General features: G+C 43.0%; 1 protein-coding gene across 4 annotated transcripts in view; it reads left to right on the top strand.

Moving 5' to 3' along the window:
• Positions 1 to 25,263, top strand: part of GRHL2 (grainyhead like transcription factor 2) — a 138,063-nt gene that overhangs the window by 58,985 nt on the left and 53,815 nt on the right. For all 4 annotated transcript variants that reach the window (XM_036031317.1, XM_028533921.2, XM_036031316.1 and 1 more), the window contains exons 5-7: positions 3,907 to 3,962; positions 7,388 to 7,544; positions 9,231 to 9,342. In XM_036031317.1, the coding sequence (XP_035887210.1) occupies positions 3,907 to 3,962; positions 7,388 to 7,544; positions 9,231 to 9,342 (325 nt within the window). The remainder of the gene's footprint in view (positions 1 to 3,906; positions 3,963 to 7,387; positions 7,545 to 9,230; positions 9,343 to 25,263) is intronic.

Consider the following 25,263-nt stretch of genomic DNA (forward strand, 5'->3'; position numbering starts at 1 on the left):
CCTTAGGAAAAGCAAATCACTCCACACGGGAATAGGAGGTACACGACTTTTCACTAACGGGTCGCCACTGCCGTTTTTCTTACACGGTGTGGAAATATTCCATTAGTCACAGAAGAGTCCGTAGATGTGGTCCAATGTCAACGGAACCATCATGCTATTTGGGGGTTGTGTTATCAGTTGTGTTTGTGTTGTAGATAAAGAGGCTTGTGAAAGGAAGCTATTGTATTTGGGGTTCTGTTTTGAGGTGCATGAGAAAGTAACTTACCAGAAACTAAATATGAAGATTATTCCCACCGAATCTGGAATATTTGAAATATTTCTGCTGCTCTCCTAGTCTTGGAAATCAGTGTTTACATTGCATATTGTATTTCAATCTGATATGAATTAAGTGGAATGCCCTGTTGTGATCTTTAGCTGTGGCATTGCCAACAGGTTATAAGATTAGGTGAGCTCCGTGACGTCACCAAGTAAATTTCACTAAGAAGAATTTGTCTATAATCTAGTGCTCTTTTAGGAATACTATTAAAATGTCTATGACCCTCGCTGAATTAGCAGATTTCATTTACTATTAGAGACTGAATCGTGTATGTGTGTGTGTGTGTGTAGTGGTATCAGGAAGGGAGTAGTTTGGTCCAAGTGATTAAGAAATATATAGATGTACTACCTCACATCATCAAATCATAGTTAGGTGTGGTGATGTTGGCTGTCTGCCTGCCTTTAGGTGCCCTTCAAATTATATCAGAAGGTTTCCAAACAGTTGTGAAAACTGGTAACTATAGCCAGAATGGCCTAAGCCTTTTGGTTCTGATTCTTTGTACTAAATCATTTAGGGCCATGTGACCCATCATGTGATCAGGGCTCATGAAGGGTCATGCTGTTTTCCAAGTGGACTCCACATTTAGTTTTTTGAATTATACCAATAATGTAACAGAATTAAGGAAAAATTTTCAACTTGAAAATAGTAATTCTACATCTAAAACATATCAACTATTATTTTCGGAGTTCTTGTTCATGTACACTCATAGTTATTGGAATGAGACTCCTTATTTCAGTTAGTGTACTGACAATCTCTCTGAGTGCGAACAGTTGCAGTCTATCACACCTTCTCACATCACATGGTGCATTAGCATCATTGAATTTGTGAGTCCAGTATGTTTCAGGAGGCTGCAGAGTTCTATGGCATGGACAATACATTTACTCAAGGCTCTGTTTAGGAGTACTGGTTCACCATGTCAGGTTACCGCATATTCCTTCAAAGAAGACTTTGGAAATGCATCTCCTCTGTCTCTGAAATACTTCCTTATATGCACTTTTCAGCATGCGACCCTCCTATTCCAAATTTTCCTCATCTTTAACTAGACTATGTGTAGATACCTTTTAACAAATCAGACTTGTCCAATAGAACTTTATGCAACAATGGAAGCTTTCTTTTGTGCTATCCAATAGGGTAGCCCCTGGATGCAGGTGTCCTTTAGTGTTTGAAATGTGGCTGGTTACTGAGGAACTGAAAGTTTAACTTTATTTAATTCTAACCAACTTTAGCACATTTGGCTAGTGGCTACTGTACTGGGCAGTGAAGACCTTGGTTTTCAGGTCCTTCCTTCATAGTCAGAGCAGGTCTGTGCCCTTGACCCCATGTATTGGGTTGCCCAAAGAGTCCATTATATTTTTCTGTAAAATAAAAGGCATACTTTTCATTTTCACCAATATCTTTATTGGTTTGAATATTTTGAGTATGCTGGCTATCTTTCACTATTGGCTTCTATTGGGTAGGGGCCAGGCTGCTGCTAAACATCTTCCATAAGACAGCCCCACAGCAAAAAATTATTGGGCCAAAATATCAATAGTGCCAGTAAACTTCACAAACCACTTTTGACCTGTTTGCTCAAGCACAGGACCTTCTCCATACACAATACAATCTTCTTTTGCATTTCAGTAGAGTTTTTACCTTTCTTGAAATAATAAAGCATAATACACCAAAAATGTTACATATCTTCTTCCATCTTCAATATTAAAATGGCTGCACAAAAATTCACAAATTTTGATTTTTTTTATAATGCACACTCATATGACAGTTGTCAAATACATTCTAACAAAATTGTTTCAAATGAAGTTAAAGACAACTAAGCACTACTAGAGCCATGGTTTGGAAAAAATGTAACCAACTTTTTGGCCAACCCAGTATGTAGCACATTTGTACCCATCATTTTGGCCTGAATCATGGTGGTCCTAGCTCACCTGGATTACTTTTTTCAATTTCTTCATTAATCTGGGTTCTAGTTGGCTTCTAAGGGTCAGAGAAAGGTTGACAGTCTCCATGAAACCTTCCTAAAATTCTGCTGAGCTCCCCTTTTCCTGGCCATGCCCATTCTGTGCTTTTTCAGTCAGGACACCTGCAGGAATTAATGAAAGATTCCACATATTTAGTCATTTGCTGTATTTTTCTTTCTGTTGTTGTTGTTTTTCATGTGAAGTTACCCTTCTCCACCAATTTTTATCTCTTTGAGGACAGGATGGTGTCTTATAGTTTTCCTCTATTTCTCCTGGCACTGAGAAGATGAAGCCCCAGAAACTTCCTGTTGAATGCTTTGCTGATTGACTGATTGATTGATTGATTATAAAAAAATAAACCTGAATCTTTGATTCTGTTATAATTATTAAACCATTTAAGAAGCATTTGTGAAATATTCCTGGAATGCATTTGGGTGAAGTTTGAAGGGCAAACCGTCTTCTTGGATCCAAGGAATTCATAAGACTGGGTGAAAATAGAGACCATAAGTATATACACATACAAACTGTGATGTAAGGCTACACTAAATTCTAGAGGTGGTGGTTAGGGATTGTGGAGAAAGTTTGTAAAATAGCTGTGAGTAATCCTTTCCTAAGAAGGAAACCTTTGGACTACTGGTCAAAATATGTAAGTTTATGGCAGAGAAAGGAGAAGCAGGAAGGTTATTTCTTAGAAAGAGACACTTGAGAAAAGGTTACAGTGGAAGGACCAGGAAGGGCGAGGTCAGCAAAGTACTTTTTCATCAATATTCTATTATGTTCATTTTAGGATCAAGAGTCAGGGCTTTTGTGCTTCTGCTTTTGAAAATGTTTTAAAGTGCAGCAGATGGCATCATACTTGCACTAAACATACAACAACTGAACATCTCTGGACCCGAGCTTCTTTACATAGTACTAAGACTTAGAGTTTCCCCCCAAACTTACTCTTACAATAGTGCGATAATGAGTATCTTAGAGAAAGGCACTGAATATGGCCAAATTATTACTGTTAACAGAATTTAATACACATTTACAATGCTTACTGTGTACCAGGCACTGTTCTTAGTACTTTTATTTGCACATTTAATCCTTCTAATCACTATAAGGAAGCATTTTACGGATGGAGAAAATATGGCACTTGCCTCAGTTTATACAGATAGCAGACAAAAGAGCTAGAACTTGACCCTCGACAATCTCGCCCTCGAAACTACTCCAAACCGCTCTATGATAATGCTCGTACTATAATATGTGGCCTCTCTGTAATTACTGGCCCAGTAACTCAGAATCTGTGACTTTTGCAATAAGCATTAGAGATCATGGGAGATGGAAGAGGTGCTGTACTGTCTGAGGAAACAGTTTCCAGCACCTGCAAACACTTTAAGAACACCTGCAGACATGTGAATAACCCACCAAGTGCAGATGTGCTGTGTTGAGTGTCATTCTCAGTGTGCAGGTGACGTGCGAGTTCTGTGCGCAAATGACAACTGTCTTCACTGCAGTTGAAGACGTAATGCCCCCAAATACATAACTTCCTTTCTTAAGTGAAGAAAAGACAGTGTGGACACATTTACCATTTTTTACATTTGTACTAATGACTCACTTCTCTGTTTTAATTTCTATACCTTTGAAATTTTGCAGAAATTTCGGAGTGCTTCAGTTGGGGCTGAGGAGTACATGTATGACCAGACATCAAGGTAGGCAGCACCAGGAGATGCCCCCCAAAACTGATGAATGGTGTGCCTTTAAATGTGCCCCCCAGTTATACTTTTAAACCCCTTTTCTCTGTATACTTTCATTGAACAATCTGATTTCCTTTGTGTTCAATTCTCTCCTCTATACAAATGACTTCTATGTTACTACTTCCAGTCTTAACCAATTTTCTGAGGCCCCTACCATGTCTTTGTTCTTCTGTTGACTAGACACCGCTTCTTAGGTGTTCCTCTGAACTTATGTGTCTCTAGACCCACGTGTGCATAATGGAGCTCCTCGTCTTTAATTCCCTCTCTTTTCCTTCCTTCTCCGCTTCTTTCACATCTGGCCTTCTGCTTTTATTTCCTGTTGTGGCTAAAGATGTACCCATCCTCCCAGCCACCGCTCTAGAGGTGTAAGGATCTGCCTGCCTTCCTCCTGCACTCTCACCTCATTGCCAAGTACTGAGCATTCTATTCTATCTGTCCTGTCCTTTCTAGTGTGCTCTTATTCACATTCTCCGGAACTATTGCAATATAACTAATCTCCCTGTCAACACTTTCTTTCCCCATCCGTTCCACATTGCACATATCTGCCAGCCACTCCACACTCCAGCGCCTCCCATGCGCCAGCAATGCGTAGGGTTTAGGGATAAGATGTAACCTAGCCTAACAAAGGGCCCATCAACTTTTGGAGGAGACAAATTTGGTGATGGACAAATGGCAATACTTTCGGTAAGTGGTGAGTCCTGCTGCAGAGATAGGTAAACAACGCTGAGAGGACCTACAGGGTATGGGTGAGTGTGTAGGTGTGGCTGGGGATGGGAGGCAAAGTTTCACAGGAAGTTGGATTTAGAATTAGATCTTGAAGGATTAGCAGCAGGAGCTTTCTCAGAAAAGGAGGAGAGTTAAGAACATCCTAGGTTGAGGGGACAGGTGTTCAAAGAGCTTGGTTGTGATCACGCCTGAAGACAGAAGAGAATGGCAGGCAATGTATTTATCCCTCACATTCATGGAACTGACCGGTGATTTCACCATTTCTGAGTTAAACACAAATTCCTTATGAAGGTGGTTAGGGCCCTGTATGTCCTGGTCCTTCTTTAACCCTTGTCTTCCTCACCCCTTTGCTTTTACATGTATTTCCCTCCTCCAGTTTCTGTTTCCACTTGAAGTTCTCCTGGTCCTTGGGGATCTTGCTCCAACCTCAGGCTCCCTGTCACCCCCGCCCCCCGCCCCAGCTCATCCTAGTCAGAATTTGGCGAATGGAGAAGGGGGCAGGGGGGAAAGCTAGAGTTCCAAATCACCTTTTAAGATGTGGAAATGCATACATAATTTGCATGCTATAAATCAACCCAGTTCACTCCATAATTAGCTGTCAGGTCTATGAGGAGCACGGAAACACTGACCTACTAGCCCCCTGACCTGGTTTCTTTTTCTGTGGCTGTCGTTGCTGCTGCCGTGGAGTGAGCAAGTTTCTCAGCTGCTGCTCAGCTGTGGAATGAGGAGGGTGGTTCTTGGCCTCCATTATAGATAAGCTTGGGAGACACAAACCCCTGAAATTATAAGTAAAAGCATTTATATTTCTATCTTTTTTTTCTGGGAAGAGGGTTCACAGCTTTTTACTTTTTTAAAAAAATTATTTTACTGTTGTTCAAGTACAGTTGTCTGCATTTACCCCCATCCCTCCCCTGCATCCCACCCACCTCTCTCCTCTGATCCCACCCCCCCACCCCGGTTTTGTCCATGTGTCCTTTATAGTTGTTCCTGCGCTTTTTTTTTTTTGTTTTTCAAGCAGTCTGTGTCCTAGACAAGTTGCAAGCTACTAGTCTAGGCGGTTCTTAATATCCTGTCCAGGTCTCAAATTTTATGATTCAATGGCTATATTAAAATTGCTTTTTCCAGGCAAAATGATAATGGAATTGATTCTGTCTTGAATGATTTACATCCCACCTTGTTCTATGATACATATTCTGGAATTTGTTTTGTTTATCAGCTTAAGCCTAAGATCTTTATCATGTAGGAGGAATATTATTCCATCCTTCAAATTTTTCTCATTATAAGAGTTAAAAAATTAAATATTGCAAAAATATTAACCATAGAAAGCAAGAGTCCCCCATAATCTTGTAAGTAGGCCATTTTAAGAACTTAAAAATAGGGAGACTCAGTGAAGAGATTCTGACAATTCAGAAAATACACAGAGTTGTTATTACTGGCTTGTCACTATGTGCCGTCCTGAAGAGTAGCAGAAATACGTACTTCCGAATGCGCATGCTAAGAAAGATTATGATTCCCGTTTGTTATTCATTTTAAATAATTGATATTTTCTTTAAAGTTGGGAAAATGAGTGTTTTGTTTTTTAAGTTAAATCATAGTTTTAAAATAGTAGGGAAATTATTCAGAGCAAGAACTTGCACACTTTTTCTGTAATGCACTATATAGTAAATGTTTTAGATTTGGCAAGCTATGCAGTCACAGCTGCTCAAGTCTGCTGTGCAGTGTGAAAGCAACCACGGAGAAGCGGCCATAGTCATTCAATAAGTGAATGAATGTAACTATTTTCCAATAAAACTTTATTTACAGAAACAGGCAGCGAGCTGGATCTGGCACATGGACTGTTGGTTTTGCGCACCCCTGGTGTAGAGCTGCAACCGTGTCATGTGTTCTGCAGGCTTAACAAACAAAACGTGACAAATCAAAAAAATACTCCCTGTTCTGGAACTAGGTTTTTAGTCATGAATGTTTGAGCTTTGGGTTTTCAGTCTTTGAGGGTTTTTTTTTAAAAGATTTTGTTTATTTATTTTTAGAGAGGGAAGGGAGGGAGAGAGAGAGAGAGAGAAACATCAATGTGTGGTTGCTGGGGGTTCTGGCCTGCAACCCAGGAATGTACCCCGGCTGGGAATCGAACCTGGGACACTTTGGTTCCCAGCCCATGCTCAACCCACTGAGCTATGCCAGCCAGGGCTAGTCTTTGAGGTTTTTAAAAGTGGAACGTATTTTTAATATCTTGGTCAGACAAAAAACAGATGAGGTGTATATACAGGAGTTGAATAAAAGCGTTCACACGTTTGGTTTGTTGCTAGGATAAGAATGGCAAATTCCATAAATCCTTAAGCTTCAAGCATTGCCCGTTGCCAGCTAAACCTAACAGAGGTTCTGCTGGCACGACCTTGCACGATCGGCTAGGCACGTCGTGGACTTTGTCCCCTTCTGAACCACCTGGTTTCTGGACCACTGCTAGGAATGTCGTATACATTATGCTAGCAGTAACCTTTGGTCTGGTCTCATCTCTTTTGCCATATGCTGTGTTTTTGTCTCTGAAATAGAGTAAATATTGGTTAATATTCATACAAAAAATATCGATGTGCAATTGATCAGAAAGCCAGTTGTGTCCAAGTGAGTGAATCTGACCCCTGTTTGTTTTCTGTTCGCAGTGGCACGTTTCAGTACACCCTGGAAGCCACCAAATCGCTCCGTCAGAAGCAAGGGGAGGGCCCCATGACCTACCTCAACAAGGGACAGTTTTATGCCATAACGCTCAGTGAGACCGGAGACAACAAGTGCTTCCGACACCCCATCAGCAAAGTCAGGGTACGCACTGCATTTCTTCAGTGATCCACAGAGGGCTCAGCTGAATGCAACTGCCACCCCACAGTCATGTGGGAAGGGCGTAGAAAAACATTCCAAAATAAACCATTCTAAAACAAATGTCAATGAGTTGGGGCAAGAGAACTTACTGACTTGTAGTTTATCATTTTAATCAGTAACCAATAAACCCTGGGGAAGGGACGTGGTTGGGACATGCTTTCTGGCTGTATCCAAGGAATTTTCCTGGCTTCATTCATGACCTGTGTGCTACCTGGCTGCTGTTGCATTTTCAGTCAATTGATCCTAATTTTTTAAGTAAGTAGCCGTAAGCGAGAACATATTTCTACATATTTGCTGCTGTTTTCTTCTGTAAAGGAGGGTGCAATTCATCTGTGTCCCCAGACCCATTGCAGCTTTGTCTAAAAGCCTTCTGCAGCCCAGTGCTTATCCAGGGGCCAAGGGCCGAGGCATGATACCATCCCTACGAGGAGTGACTTGGAGGAATGTTCACATTCATGAGTGTTAGTCCGATTTGTGGGAAACGAAAGTGCCCTGGAAGCCTGCCAGCTTCTGGCATTCTCACCATTGCCGAGAAGGGAGGGAACTGGTAATCCCTCTCTACCGAAAAGGAAAATGATAACAGAGCTCTGGAAGAGGTTGAAGGACTTCCCTGCCCTGCTGCAAAGTGATTTATGCTGCTATGGGCATGGTGCCCACCCGCCTTATGTTATCCATAGCTCCCTCCTCCCAAGCTCTTCAGCACACCACGAGGGGAATGCTGTGGTGTGGGCCGGGATCACAGGGCAGCCCGATTTTACCCCCATCCCAGATTCCCACCTGAGACAACAAATGAGGTAGAAGAGAAGGAAGAGGATCCGGGCACTGGCTGGCCGGCCTGCCTGTGCCTACTTTTCAGTAAAATCATCGCATAGGGATTTCTGGGTCACTTGGGTTTTCTGGCTTTGTCTCGGGGAGAAAGACAGGGAAGGACAGCTGCTCCTTCCTCCAGGCAGCAGGATATGGAGTGAGAAGGGACAGCCACATCCCTGGTGCTGTAATTAAAGGGTTCTTCGGGTTTGTTTGTTTGTTTTTGGTGCCTTCATCTCCTAAATGACGGTGAATTAATGTGTATTTAGCTTAAAGAGGCTGTTTATAATTTAGAACTGAAAGGGGTTTTTGTATTCTTAAGTTTCTCAAGCTCATTTTTAAAGTACGTCACATTACACTGAAATAAATTTATTTATTATTAAATTAATTAATTAATTATAAATATTAAATAAATAAATTTATTAATAATAAATTTATTATTTATTATTATTAAATAAATAAATTTAGGTCACAAAATTTCAAACGTGTTTATTTTCAGTACAAGAAAAAATTTTTTTGCTATTCCTGCTCACCTCACAAAATATTAAATTTACTGGTAATTGGTTAATTCGGTTGTTTCTGACTTGGTAAACATGATGTAGGATTTTTGTTTTCTATATGCTGTTCTCCTTTCCAATTATCATTTAAGTAGGCTCATTTTAAAGCAAAACAAACCATACAGCTGAGCTTGTCTGGGCTTTGTAAAGCCAGAAAAGCAACATCACAGGAACATACTACTGGTTGAACTTCCAGGGTTAGAGACCATGCGAAGCAACCGAGGCTGTGAACAGAAAGTAAATCCCAGTATTCTCCCCTCCACAGAGCGTGGTGATGGTGGTCTTCAGTGAAGACAAAAACCGAGACGAGCAGCTGAAATACTGGAAGTACTGGCACTCTCGGCAGCACACGGCGAAGCAGCGCGTCCTCGACATCGGTAGGTTGACCCAGAACCTCCCTGCATGGTCTTTGGTAACCGACACGTTTTCGTGATGCAAAGGATGGCCCAGCACAGAAAGCATCGCTGGGACCCACACTGCTCTGGTGATGTGCCAGGCACTGGCCTACGCACTTTTCCTTTGTTAGTGCATCTGGTGCCAACCAGCTAAGAATTCAAAATTGGGTTGAGTGGGAAGTACTTTTTGTCCTACGAAAGTCAACGATGCCACACCGATAATAGGAATATACTGAGATGCAAGGACTATGTCAGTTTCTAAAACGTATTTTCATGCCCTTCAGTGTTTGATCCTAATGGACAGTCAGGCAGGCCACGTGAACTCTGATCCCTCCGCAACGTCAGTGACCAGGCTCATTTGGCTCTAAGGTGCTTGCAAAGGTCACATGACTGGGTACTGTATTATAGTTCTCTAACTCTCCAACCAGTTTTCCATCACTCAAACACACGTCTAGTGCAGCTAGTACTAAATGGGCCGGCAAATGAAACCTTTGAGAGACTTCCCCTGGCACTAAAGAAGTGAGGAATCTGCCCAGTACATTTTCTGGAGCCTGTATACTCCTGAACATGATGTTTGTTCTCTACAACCTGTAGTCCTTTCGATGAGACTCAGGGTCCTCTCAGGAAAGCAGGGCCCAGTGAGGGAATCCATTGCAAAGGCTGGAAGAGCTGAAGGCTCCATGAGGCAATACAGAAATGAGCTGCTGCAGGAACATGCTGTTATTACCTGCAGGGCTGGAGGCTCAAAAGGAGGTGGTGGGTGTTGGGGGAGTCACCCAGAAAGAGCTGTAACCATTGCGGAGGCTGCCGCATTAGGAGTTGTGACCACAGAGGGACTGGCTTTCCAAAAGGGGGTAGAACCACAGAGGAATTGCTGCTAGAGACTCCCCTCAATGCCAAGAGCAGGGAGGAGACGGAGTGCCCTGGCTTCTCCCTGCCTCCTCATCTCTCACAGGTGCTTCCCATTGGCCAAATGTACCCACAAGCCGTGGAGCACATGACCCTGACACATTGCGTTTGCAGGAATGAACCTCTGAGACACAGAAAAAAGCAGGGGAAGTCAGGGATTGGATCTTAAAGTTTCGTAGAAATTACTTAAAAACACAGACAGTAATGTATGTGTTTCTAAGTAATTTTTAACACTTTAATATTGTCTCCATAAGCAATAAGTCATTTCTCTCTCATGGGCTTTATCACCCCATTTCATAGACCTGGAGGATGCGTCCCAGTGAGTGCAGACGAAATGAAGGTTTCCATCATGTCAAGTAGCAGAAAGTATTACTGAGCCATTAGAAGGATGCTTGCTTTGATTTCTTACACCCGGCAGTAATGGATTTTTCAGTCTTCTGTCTTACCCTTGCTAGATGCCCTTGACCAATAGCAGAGAGGTTAGCGACCAGGTTAGAGTTAGAGACTCGCTATAGAATATATTGGAGCTAATTACTGGTTTATCCTGCAAAATGCTTACGCCACTCTACCTCACAGCACACTCATATGCACAAGCACACCCCCCACAGATGTATATCTTCTATTAACTAGTCCAACTTCTTTATCTAGTAAGCAAGGAAACTGAGCATAGAGAGGCTCACTGACCCACCACCCCAAGTGACTTGTCTCCATGAGCAAGGTCACACACTGAACCTCCAAGACAGACTGACTGACTAGAACCAGGGTTTAGAGCTACTTGCCCTAACCTGCTGTGTAGCCAATCTGCATAGAGCAGAGGAATCATTTTATTTTATTTGAAAAGTTAGCCTTATAATTATTACCCAAGAAAATGAGAGGAACAATTAAATAGAAATGTGGACTTGGTCCAAATAAGGCCAATAATAGAAGCTTTTTACTGGCATACTTGTTGGTTCAACTTTGATATTATTACAAGGTTTACTTTTCTTAGGCCAGAATGGTTTCTCAGCTCTCATAGGACTTCAAGTCTTATCTCTCTTCTTTATCACCCCCGTCTGCCTCCAGACGTTGCTCTCACGTAACCCTGCACACATGCACGTGCTCATACATGCACGTGTGTGGGTGTGCACACACACATAGATCTGTGACTTGTTACTAAGTAGCTTCATGGCTACTTGGGATCCTTGCTCTGAATGGGAGACGAAGCCATTAAATCAGCCCCTTAGTTTCAAACAGAAAATTGATTTTCTGACCACAGTTTCTACCCTTATCCTCAACCTAACATCTACTCAGACAGGATAAGGAAATATGCAAAAATCTCATACAATTCATTATCTAATAGATTAAAAAAATCAAACCATGTGTCCCTCCACCGGTGGGTTGTTAACACTGTTTCCGATATAAAGGGGGGATGAGGCTGTGATGGCAAATACACCCGTGTGCTGGGTGCCATCGTCGGCGGGGACTGGGACCGAGGTGTTGGGAATTTTGTGAGGCTGCACCGTGGTTCGACCTGCTGAGGGGGGGGGGGGAGAGGCTGAAGATTGCACGAGCTCTCCATTTGCTAGCTTGGGTGGAAATTACCCTTCTAGTAGCCAAAAAGGGGAAGGAAGAATCCAGAATTATTTAATGTATTCCTTTTTCGTAACCTCCATGGCGCTGGAGGTTCAAGGCAGGACTCCAAAGCTGTAGTTCCCAAATCTCCCCACCAGCCCCTGCGGTCAGCATGTTGAACTGAGCCATGCGGGTAGTAACCAGTGGTCCTTGGAGTCAGTAGGTGGGACTAGGGGAGCCTCAAAGTCCTCAAATTGTGCACCACATAGTTTTATGTGTATGAGTGTGCACATGCTTTCATTTTCACGGCTGCTGGGATAACTGCCCTCCCGCCGGCAGCCTGCCTCCCTGCCTCCACTCCAAGCAAAGCCTGATGGAGCTTTCTGCCATTTGTGTCTTTCCTTATTTGGCCATCCCCAGCACGCATGCTCAAGGATTGTTCTGTTGTTTCTTGTGCCCTGTAAAAACAATGCCTAACAAACAGTCTATGTCTTTTTTTATATAACATATCACTTGGATTAGATGGTTGATTGTTCTTTGAGGCTGCTCCCAACCCTCTGATTATCCCACAGGGCTAGCTGCCTGACAGGGGGAGGAGCCACAGCATTCCCAGTGGGATCCTGTTGGTGGGCCCCCTGCAAAGCAGAGTGGGAGCCTGAGGGCCCAGGGCCCAGAGGAGGAGTCTGCACATGGAGCCTTGACTCCAAGGTTCCTTGTGCCCTGAGCGGGGTTCCTGGTGAGGCTGTTCCCGCAGCACACCAGGCATGCCCCTCCTTGGGCGGATATTTGCACCTTGTACATCTAGTTCCCTCATTTCTTTGTTTTTTTAATCCTCACCAGAGGATATGAGAGAGAGAGAGCAGCATTCGTGTGCAAGAGAAGCATTGATTGTTGCTTCTCATACATATCCTGACCAGGGATCAAACCCACAACCTAGTTATGGTTCCTTTATTTCAGGGCTGGTTCCCTTATTTCTTACAGGCTTTTTCTTATTGTCAGCTCATCAAAGAGACCTTCCCTATCCCCTTACCTAAAAGTCACACCCTCATCACTACTGACTTCCCTTGATTTCACTGCAGAGTGCTGTTACTATGCAACACATTATTTATATACATATGAGGTCTGTCCGGAAAAGTCCAGCCATTGCTAATATAACGAGAACAGTTTACATGACATTGATGTGACCTGGCAGCCAAAGAGAGTAGACTGGAATGTGCATGAGTGAACAATGACAAGTTCCCTGTACTGGTCAGTGGGGGTGGTAAATGCCGTTGAGTGAGCATGTGTCTGTGTGGTTGTCACATTGAAATGGCTGAGCAACGAATCTGCATCAGATTTTGTGTTAAGCTTGAACATTCCCAGAACACCTGAGAATGTTGACCATGTATGGGCTGCAGCCAACAAAGATCGAGAACTAGAAGCTGATCTGGGGATTCCAAAAACTAATATGTCCAAGATTTTGACACAGGATCTTGGCATGAAGCTAAGATCACTTCTGAAATGGAAGAGATTTTAGACAGACAATGAGATTCAGGAGAATACAATGGGGCAGCTGATTGTGATTCCAATAAATAATTTTGCAGTATTTTGAGCAGTAGAAGAGATGTTGGGAGAACTGTGTGAGGTCCCAAGGTACCTACTTTGAAGGGGACTGAGGTGTCATTGTCCTGTGTACAATGTTTCTTATATCTTGTATCTTCTTCAAGAAATATCTGTTTCTCATAGTACATGGCTGGATACTTTCTGGATAGACCTTCATATCTGCACCCTAGCCCCTAGAGCAGGGGTGTCAAACTCATTTTCACCGGGGGCCACCTCAGCCTCGCAGTTGCCTTCAAAGGGCCGAATATAATTTTAGGACTGTATAAGTGTAACTACTCCTTAACAGTTAAGCGAGAGCTCGGCGCTGTCGCCGGGTAGAAACAAGGTGCTGGGCTGGATAAAACAAGGTGGAGGGCTGGATTCCGCCCTCCGGAGCCCTAGATAGTTGTTGCCACCACCCGCGCCCCCTCCCCCACCAGCACTGGTTAGAAGTGGAGTGACTGGAGACATTCATTAATTGGCCTCGCTCTGACTTGCTGCTTCTCCCCTCTGTACCATCCTCTCCAGACATTGAGGACGTTTTGCAGCCTGGGCGGTGGGCCCCAGCTGATGCTTGCTCTGACATTTCTGAAAGCCAGTTCAGATGTGTGATTCTTGTCCATTAGGCCACACATTACTATTTTTAACTGGCAGAGAGGGGAAAAAACGTTAGCAATTAGCTCTTATAGATATAAGTAAAACAAACAAATGCTGGCCCCAGTGGGCTGCTGCTTTTGAAAGCACACGAGCAGAGTTCTCCAGGTCTCACAAGTTCTTTCTTGCGAGCTTGTTGAATAACAACAATTATTCCAGGTCATAAATAAGTTTACATTCTGCAGCCCAAGAAGCATTCCTGTGCCAACTATTCCTCTTGGATGGATAGTTCCTTAGACCCTGTTGGTCCTTCGCTTGTCTGTGAGTGCAAAAGCCCCTCCATCACAGGGTATGGAGTTAGTGCTGGGCTCGTGTGAGGGACCACCCATTTACAGAAATTCCACATCCAGTCAGTAAACACGCCAAACCCTATGTAGGGACTGGGGAGTCAGGGGCAATAGGGCAGAGCCCTGTCTTCAAACTGCTCCAGTCTGGAGGTAAGATGGTGAATGGCTAAGATGTTAACAGGGTGAGTGGCAGCTTGGAGGGGTGCTCCCCAGAGGAGAGTTTCTGAGACCTCTATGCAAGGATAATAAAAACATCTGGGGTCACAGATGAGGATGAAGGTGCTACAAGTGAAGGAAGGAGCTCATGCATAGGTACAGGGGCCAAGACAGAGAAACCAAAACAGGGCTGGCAAAGTCCAAGAAACTGTTAGCACTGCTGGAAAGGGTGGAGCCTCTCCTGCATGCCAGTGGGAGTGTTTATCAGTTCATCCAATACAGAGAGTGGGGTGGAGGAAGGAAGCTCTGAGTACCTGGGAGAGAGAAAATGAGACAGAAGTGTATGATAGTGGAGGAAAGGCTCACTGTTTTTGAGGGCAATCTTAGGGCAGCATGGATGTGAAGCCTGCGTGGACCTTGCTGGTCTCAGGCTCTGAAAGGAGACTTTCAGGTCCAGAGGAGATGGATTGAGCCCAGCAGGGCATCCAGGGGCTTCCAGTGTCAGAGGGCTATTGGTTCTCACCACCTGTGCCCTGGTGGCAGCCCTCAGAGCTGCAGGTAGAATATGAGGGGAACGCTCCCATTTCAGCTCCTCTGCAAAGACTCACTGTAGGGTCATCCCCACACCAGATGTGAAGGGTGACTAAGCTCCTAGTTTCTTGCTCTCTGTGGCTTTGACACCATCATGGCTCCACGGAGTCCTGTTTTGCAGTTTTGTTGGGGAGATATTGAAGTCTGTGTGTGTGTTTATACCCTTTTATATTGAAGTATAACATGCATGCCTTGCTTTTGGCTAATCCATGTCTTTCTATTGTTGCACAGAGTGGGTTTTAGAGATCCAGGAATAGGTAAGAAAGTCATTCATCCAAGCGGGTGTGTTCCATTCATACATCAGTCCTCCCAGGACTCCGATAAGGACAGACAGTGGGGAACATGCAGATGTAGGAGGCAAGGGGAATATTGCAGTGAAGGGACATTCCTCTTTAACAAGTTGCAGTACTTGATTTCAGGCACTTTTGAGAATCACTGAGGAGATACAAAGGTACCCCAGGAACTAGAGACACATTCTAGGAGAGTTAGACTCTCCCTGATGCCTAGCTGTGGAGACAAACGAGATGGAAAGGATCATAGAAGAAAGTCCTGATTTTGTAACTGGGCGGGGGAGTCAGGAGGAGGGGTGGGGACAGGGAGTACAGGCCGGCCAGGTGCTGAGGTCAGCCAGGTCCCCCCGAGGAATTCCGTGTTGTCACACACAGAGCAGGGTAGCTTTTCCCTGGGACTCACTTGCAGAGGGGAGTCATCCAATTTAGCACAGTGTGAGCCATTTAAAAAATGCTTGAAATGAAGCAAGTCACACAATGAACTGGACTGCCTATGAAGTCTACTCACACAGTGGGCAATTCCAAAACCGATTTCTGGGGAAGGCGCCTTTTTCTGTTTGTTCCCTTTCAATCAGGGAGGGAAAATTAGACGTTCAGCAACTAATATTAACTTTATAGAAGGAGAGCCAGAAGCCACAACAGATAAACTGAGGCACATTCACAGGGACTTTCACGCTCCTGAACATAATTATGAATGACTTTACTACTTCGCAATGCAGATGCTCTGAAAGAATGAACATCCCAGAATCTGCATTTTTTTAACGGGCATTCTCCATCGTCACGTAATCAGGCCGACTCCCCCAGCACGTACAAATAGGCATCATTACTTGACAGTCACATTCAGTGTAGCCATTATTGATGCAGTTACTTGTCAAATCGACCACTTGCCCTTTATTCAATCTCTGTCTTTAGTTTGAGTTCACAGACATCTTTCCTTGTAGGGGATTATAAAACGTCAGAATGTATTGGTTACATGGTTAATATTAATCCTTTAGTTTTCGGTAATTGGCAGGCGATTATAGTGCACCTTTGGGTATTAATGTGTGATTATAGGATTTTCATCTGTGCCCTGCTACAGATCTATTTCTTAAGAGCCGGTTTTTAAATTGTGCTCTGTTGAGAGCAGTTTTAGATTAAGGTAAAGCTTTTCATGAAAACTTAAGTTCTAACTAAATAAAAACATCTCTTCAAGTTTGGATCTAAATAGTTCTCTCTGAGGGTTCAGAGAGAAGCCTGCCGGAAGACTCGCAAACGCTGAAGCTTGCCGACCCCTGTGAGCTGTTCAGCTGGGCTGCTCTGTCCAGGGCTAGAGCTGTCTCCAGTCTGGAGTCGTGCTCCACTTTTGAATACAAAGTGATTAAAATCTGTATCAAAGTGATTAAAATGAACTAACGCATTTTTCCCAGAGGAGGTTGGCTGTGGCTGTGCCCCACAGGCGCGCTTTCTTGCAGGTTTCATAGCCGTGCCTGGGAGGGGAGACGCTGGGGAGGCGGTGGGGGAGGCAGCTGCCGCCTTTCAGAAGCTCAGGGAGCCTGGTAGTCAGCGTGAACTCAGGGCCCACGCAGGCCTAGGAGAGGAGAGTGCCCTGCCGCTCACCACTCACCGCTCACCGCTCTCCCCCCGGGTTTCCCTCTGCCCTCAGAGCTGCTCTCCGGAGGGCTCTCGTCCCCCAGGGTAATACAAACCTGCTCTCCCTGTGGTCGGATGTCGTCTGCCTTGCTCTACAAATAACTCAAGTAGATGGAATTTTGATGTTTTTCTAGACTGTTTCCACACTTCCAAATAGAGAGGAAAAGTAAATTTGATTCAAAACCAAACAAGACAAAACCCCACAGGAGCCCCCAACTTAAAACGGCGACCCCCACCAGACCTGGCAGGTGCCGTGAGGCCCCCCTGGCCCCGAGGTTGTGCTGCCTGTCCTCGGCTCTAACTGTTAGTGTGAGTTCACACCGTGGGAGCCCCCTCTGTCCTACAGACCAGAGCTAAGGCCACTTTTACTGAAAGTTCCTTTTCCTTCAGCTTTGGTTAGAAAACGTTTATGTGATGCAAGTATGATAGGCTATTAAAGTTATATATTTTAAAACATAAAATACAAGTATTCTTTTAACTTGAATCTTAGTTCAGGCAAAATATGTTAACATTTAATAATATCTGAGCTATTGTAGTTTTCAGTTATTACATGCATGTTTCTGTGTGAGTCCCGGAAGCTCATCTTGTTGGGGACGACAGCTTTGGGGAGAATGACTTCCTTCTGGGGTGATCTGGGCATCCTGGAAGTCCTTTTCTAGACTGCCCGCCCACCCCTCCCCACCCCCAAGGGAAGGGTCTAAGACGGCACCAAGTTCACAAACTGCTGGTATGCCCAGGTCCTGATCTTTGCAGACTCCCTTTCAAGCTATTGCTGGCTCTTCCTCTTTCCTTCCACCCTATGTTTCCTAAGAGAGGATCCCTCTTCCTAACCCACACCCTAAACTACTACTGGTGTCTCAAGCCAGTGTAACTTCTTTTTTCATTAAAATTTCTGAATGCCAAATCTACAGGTCTATTTTTGCCCTTCACCGGATTTTCTAGTTACTTCCAGCCTCTCCTGTGTTCCTTCTCTGAGGCTCTCCTTGCCTAGAATCACCCTGCCGTCCTTCTTTACGGGGTGGATATTTTACCGCTTAAGAACTAGTTTCCCTGTTCCCGCTTGGGCGAGATCTTCCTGATGTTTCCAGGCAGAATCGGCTGCTTCCTGCACGGGTTTTAGTTTATATCTAGAAAATAGCCCTTTGCCATGTTTCACTTGGTTTATCAGTTTACATTTTGCCCATCACCCTAGATGCTGAGCTTCTTAACTAGAGAGAGGACTTTTTTTTTAACCTTTGTATACCCAGCCCCTGGTACAGAGGAGCCTGGCACAGAGTAGATGCTTAGCCATTGCGGACTGGCTGGCGAGCACCACCACGTGCGGCTTTGTGCACGTAGGTAACACCGTGGTGAGCAGGCGGGTGGGTGTCTAGCCATCTGGAAACTCAGGTGGGGTCACGCTCTCTCCTTGTCCATTCTGCAAGGATCAATTTCGGTCAGGTTGTTCTAGATGCCAGGGAGCTAAATGTGTATTTGGTACTTTAATTTATTATATTTAAAACATTATTTTATTTTCCTATAGCCCTCTTGATGAAACTTGCTTAACAACTTTTAAGACTTAATTGCTAGCATGAAAATATACATATACTAATAAACCAGGGGAAATTATTCTTCTTTAACGTGACTAGAAATTATTATTATTTCCCTGAAGCAAACAATAGGAGATAGTTTAAAAGTGAATTATCCCCTCCCCCGCCAAAAAGTAGCTAGATTTGGAAATTAAATATTAGAATAATTGTGGTCCATTACCATTTTTCCTCACTGCTCCTGAGACGTGTGTTTAGAGCCTCATTTTAAAGCCTTGAATAGTTCAAAAGAAGGCATGTTACAGAGAGAATGGCAAAAGACCCCCTGAGAATCTGTTTTAATGAGAAGAGACACTGGTTTAGATTATGAGCTTTCAAAATTCTCTCTCTCTCTCTCTCTCTCTCACACACATACACACACACACACATACCCCTGAGACCACTTCATAGATCCACTGTATTTCATACTGTACATTTTTTAAATCCTGTTTAACTCTCCTTTTTCCATGTTTCCTGGGCACCACATTGTTTTTCCCCTAATGGGTGGGACTTGGCCTTTTTATCTTTAGCTACGTAAGATCACGCTTTCACGTCAAACACGTAATGTATACTTTTATTTCAGTTTTGGGTTTTGTTTGGGGCCTAATTATTTTCTTTCTTTGAGATTCACGTAGTGGAACCACAGATGACCTGATGGTTTCACATTTTTTAGGATTGCTTGGTTGGCTTCAAAGCTTATTCAATCCAAAAAGTACCTGGAGACAACAGCCTGAGAGTTGCAGGAGACGCAACAGTTCACTGCACGAGGCCACAGCGCCGGCGTGCTCCTGCAGCACTCACTGGACGCCTCTCTCTCAGCCAGCCTTTCGGCAGAAACAAATTCATGTCTGCGCAGTCCCCTCCCCAGTGTTAAAACGGGCAGATCTCAAATTCTTCTCTTTTGTTTACAAAGCCTAAAACTTGCCAAGAGAAAGTTTTTGCAAAATTAAATTAAGCTCTTTGAATGGTAGAACCCAAAATAAGATGAAGCTAATCTGGAAAAAGCTCTTTGACGAGGCTCCAGGGATGCGGAGCCGCCACCAGGTTTTCTGCTCTTGAAGAGACAAGTATTGAAAGGACTGAGCTCTAAATAAATGAGCGTCCCATCGCTGGTCAGTGATCCTGTGAGGTGGGGCTGGTATTATCTCCATCTCCCAGATGGAGAAGGACGCCAGCTGGGCGAGGTCCTGTCGTCTCTCCCTCTCTGAGGCTAGTTCAGTGGAACGCACACCCGTAGCCCCCAGACGCTGTGGTCGGCCAGCGTTGCAAAGGGAAACAGTGAAGGCAGCAACTGCTCCCTCCTTTGAAGGACAAAGCTTCTTCTTGAAGAAATATGTCTAAGAGAATTAGAATTTCAGTTTTGAAATAGTATCTATATCCTCTACTAATGGATGAAAAGTAAACAGGAATAGTGGCATTGTTAATTCAAATAACAATTATTGCAAAAGTCACTCATGTAACAAACAAAAAATCATTCATGTAAAAAAAAAATAGCCAGTGCACTGTCCCCTCGCACACTGTAGTCCCGTCACACACGGGGCAGACTTACCTTCTCCGTCCCCAGGTCTGTGTGTGTGACTGAGTGGTGGGGTGCCAGCAGGGTGGTTGAAACTGGAGATTAATCTGAATGGAACTTGAGCAGCTGAAGAGACTGGGGCTGTGGTTCAAATTCAGTGACAGACAATCTATGTGAGGATGTATAGTCCTTGTAATGTGTCTGTCCTGCACACCAGTTCTCTGACAGCCCTTTCTTCTGTTTAAATCTGTTCAATCTGCACTCAGAAGTACAATTATGTGTGTTGAAAAATTATTTCTGACACAGAGGGCTGCTAGATACTAGAATTGGTCTTGGAGAGACTATTGAAGGTCTTAGAGAACGGTAATTCTCAAGACTTACTAATAATGAAGTACCATCGCTTGAGAAAGAATTCCATTTTCTTTTATACATTAATGTTGGTTTAACTGGGAAGTTATCACAGTTCCTAGAAATGTCATTTGGGGTGAGAGGAGGTTGGGGACTACTGTGCCAGGGGCGGGGGCCCTGTGTGTGGGTCTGAGACGATGACACTGGCCAGCTACTTTGGGCAGTGACTCTACTCCTACCTTCTTGTAACTCCTTGTCCCCACACCTACCCCTAAGAGTTTTAGTATATGAGGTAACAAGGTGAAGGATGGAAAACTGAAATAAAACGTGACTAGTTCAGGTAGCATACCGAGGAAGTTATTTACCAAAGCACGATCTATATCTTCACTCATTCAGCAAACTGTCAGAAAGTACCAGGCATGATTTTTTTAAGAGAAAAAAAAATAGTTAAAATGAAGTCAAACCTCATGAGTAACATAGACAAGTGAAAAGAGGTTGATTTTAAGCCCATCCAGGTTGATTTAAACCCAGAGCTAGAAGCCATGGTGCGTATATATGTATGTGAACATATGGGCTTGTGTGTCTGCACATAGGATATGACCTTTTGTCATTCTGAAGTCAAGTTCACAGGTCAGGATCAGCATTCTTAAATAAAAAGGAAATCAAATAGAATAAAAATGCTAACATAAATGGAACCCAGTACTGGATTACAATGTGAAATGCTTTTCTTACTCTACAATTATGGTTAATGCAGCTGAAAGCCATAACATTGGCCCACACAATTTCTTCTCTGGAAACAGGAAGGTGAATCAAACCTAAATAAAGTATTACCGGTAAGTTTAGCCAAAAGAGAAAATTCCAAGAAAGGTTCCATCTTAGAGGCTATCTGTAAGAATATGACAATAAACCATGGAGAATAAGTAGTATCACTAATATTAATTCCTGTTTTAATATCAAAGAGACACTCTTTTTCCAGTCACATTCTGTGAGTCATGAATTGTCTTCAGAATTTCAGCCATCCTTGCCCCAGATTGTGTATGGAAAAGCACTCATTTCTAAGGTTGTATATATCACAGAAATCAAGGGGCTCTGGCTTCGTGTGTAGACAGAACTTCTTCCGTTCCACTCCCAGGTTGGCCCCTCAAAACTAAATGACTATCAGGGAGGGAAGGTATTTAACACATTCGCCAGTTTCCTATTCCACAAACCAGGAACAAGCTACTGATCAGAATTGTCCAAGTTGGTGTGTGTGAAATGTTTTTAGCTCACACTGGTCTCCCCAAAACTGGTGCTGTTCCTCTCTTTGCTCAGAAGCCAAGACAAAGTGTTGGAGATACACTTAAAGCCTCCATGACTCAGGTGAAGTGTCAGCACACTGAAGGAAACACGCTTTACCTTGGACTTGGGAGAAAAGCAGTAACAAGGAAATGACTTCTTAGAGTTCTTGTGAGTCAGGTTTTAAAGAGTTGTTTTTTTTTTTTTTAATTTTGAAAAACAGAAAAAAGTCTCAAAACCTAGTTGGACTAAAGTTTATTTATTCTACCTATTTTGAGTCAGAGCGAATCCTCCTGTAATGACCCTCTCTGAATTTGAGCTGGTCCTCTCTGAGCTTTACAGACGGAGGGGACCCATGTTTCCCGTCACCCACTGTGGTACAGCAGGGTTTGTGGTCTTAGATATTGTTCCTCTTTTGCAGAGATGAAGTTCAATTCAGAGAGGTTCCATAACCCACTGAAGGTCATACATAGGGTCTGGAGCGAGCAGGCGAAAATTAGATTCAGGGCTGTGTGTCTCTGCTGCCAGCGTCCTTTCTTCCTGCGCTTTGGTGCTGACCTCTAAGTGGACTCCTTGTATATCCTGTTCTCAAATACATAAAGTGCCCTGAGTTCTTGACTTTAAAAATATCTTCGAAGACTGCAGACTAGGCATGCTGAATTTGCAGTAGTGCCCTGAGTTGTTTTCAGCATTCCAGATTCATTATTTCACTAGTCCAGGCAAAATCCACACCTTTCAGAAGAGAAGCAATTTTGATATTAATTATACCACGCCTTTTAATCTCCCACAATATATAAAAAAATAATTAGAAGGGGTAGTTATAATTTACCAAGCATGTGAAACTTAATTAAGGTGAAAGAATTAAAAAATGCCTTTGACAGCATTCCAGAATTACACTTACACACACATCACTGATCATATGCAAAAAAGAAAAAAGATAACAGGATGATTTACCATCATGCTGCCCATAACAGTTCAAGTAGAATCCAATCCCATAATTCCTGTGTAGAAGGTAACTTGCCAGAAACAGACATGAAAGTGCCTGGTACACAGTCACCCGAACTCAGCAGCCCTTTGCTGCAACACCATCAAGTGTTTCCTCACCCCCACCTGCCTTGTTTTTCCCAAAGGGCTGGCTGCTGGACTTTCTTCCAGTCTTTGTGGTGCCTGCGAGATATGGAGATGCTTTCTCTGCTTCTCTCCAGCGCAGCACCCCAAGCTGGCCCTCCTCTGTCAAGGAACAGGCAATTGTCCAAAAACGGCTCGTCTCTCTGCCTCATTGATCCTTCCTCAGCACTTCCCTCCCAGCCAGTTGCCACATAGGATGTGCTGTGATTTTTCTCTATAAGCTATTAATATCTGGTAAGAATTTATTGTTTGATTTGCAAGATAAATATAGGCCATGGTTAAAAGTTTGGCCTTTGGCACCAAACAGACCTGGATTCAAATCACAGGTTGGCCTATTATCAGCCATGTGATTTTCTACAAGCAGCAACTTCTCTGTAGGAGGATGCTAATACCTACCTCACAGACTGGGTGTGAGGATTAGGTTGGTAAGCTCGACACAGCCTTGACATTCAGTGAGTTCTCAGTTTGTGGCAGTTGTTTTTACCCCAAGAATATTTGCATTTTAATGTCAAGAGATGACAATGCCCTCACCCAAAGCAATGAGTGTTTTAGAGTGGGATTGAAACATTCGCCCCTATGATGTGAATGTTGGTACGTTTGAAGTAGTCCCAGAGGCTCCTTACACTATCCTTGGTATTTGGGATTCTTTTTTCTTCTTGCAGTCCTGATTGGATGTCTCTTTCTTCCTTATGTTCCAAATCATTGATTTCATTCTTGGCTTCATTCACTCGGCTGATGATTCCCTATAAATTGTTTTCCACTTCAATTAGTGTATCCTTCATTTCTGCCAGATCAGTGTGGTTTCTTTAATTCTTTAGTTGTTGGATTTCCATACAGCTTGACTTTCTGACAGTTACGAGTGATATTTGTTGTGTAATGTAGCTGTAATTTTTCTCTGGTTGTGCAAGGAGGCAAGCCGTGATTACCTATGCCTCCATTTTGTCCAGAAGTCTTCAGATGTACAATTGTCTAACACATCATCTGTATATTTTCTTGTGTGCTCACCACCCCAAGTCAAATCTCCTTCTATCACCACTTATCCCTGATTTACCCTCTTCTACCTCCTTCAACCCCCTTTCCCTCTGTTAATCACCATACTGTTGTCTGTGTCTATGAGTTTTTTCCTTTGGTTAATCTCCTTACCTTTTCTACCCAGTCCCCCCAACACCCTTCCCCTCTTACAGCTGTCAGTCAGTTCTCTGTATCTATGCCTGTTTCTATTTTGTTTGTTAGTTTATTTTGTTCATTAGATTCCACATATAAGTGAAATCTTATGGTACTTGTCTTTCTCTGACTGGCTTATTTCACTTAGCATAATATTCTCTAGGTCCATTCATTCATGCTGTCACAAAAGGTAAGATTTCCTTCTTCTTCTTCTTTTTAATAGCTGAGTAGAATTCCATTGTATAAATTTACCAAAACTTTTTATCTACTCATCTACTGATGGGGACTTGAGCTGCTTCTAAATCTTGGCTATTGTAAATAACATTGCAACGAACATAAGAGTACATATATTCTTTCAAATTAGCATTGCAGATTTCTTTGGATATATTTATTCCCAGAAGTAGAATTGCTGGGTTATAAGGCAGTTACACTTTTAATTTGGTGGGGGAAGCTCCATACTGCTTTCCACAGTGACTGCACCAATCTGCATTCCCACCTACAGTACACAAGGGTTCCTTTTTCTCCACGTCCTTATCAGCCCTTATTCTGTGTTGATTTATTGATGATAGCCATTCTGACAGGTGTGAGGTGATTAGCGACATTGAACATCTTTTCATATGTCTATTGGTCATCTGAGTATCCAACTAATTAATGCATTTTTAAAGTGATTAAATTTCAGTTGCAGAAACAATGGAAAAATAAAACCTTATAATGCAGCAACTTATGAGATCTAGGATAAGTGTTTGACCAAACCACTTTGATTTGTCTTTATTTCTAGATATAATATTTACTTTTTAAATGTATGATTGACCTCAAAACTTTTCTTAAAATGCTTATAAAAACTTTAAAACAGAGTTGCATGACTTTCTTTTAAAACAAATAGCCATGAAGAGTTAGGGAACTTAATTTCTTTAAATTCAGTAATCTGCTTCTCTCTTCAAAATTTTAATAGATTGGCTGATCTGCTGAAAGCACAGGTTTGTATTTAAAATCATCCCCAATACAGTCATAGAGCCATATTTTATGTTTGTAGGGTATAAAATGGTTTTCCTTTGGCTTATCTGTTAGCTTTAAATATGTACTTAAAAATCAGTAAGAACATTTGAATACCCTGAGAGAAAACTGAGCAAAGAGCAGAACAGGAAGCTGTTGGGTGAGTGAATAAATATAAAAACAACAGAGAAAGAATATAAAGAAACACAAAGAACCAGAAAGCAAATGGAAGATGATTCTACCTCCTTAGCAATCAAGAAATTGCA

This window comes from Phyllostomus discolor, chromosome 7 (genome assembly GCF_004126475.2).
Source record: "Phyllostomus discolor isolate MPI-MPIP mPhyDis1 chromosome 7, mPhyDis1.pri.v3, whole genome shotgun sequence".
Lineage (NCBI taxonomy): Eukaryota > Metazoa > Chordata > Mammalia > Chiroptera > Phyllostomidae > Phyllostomus > Phyllostomus discolor.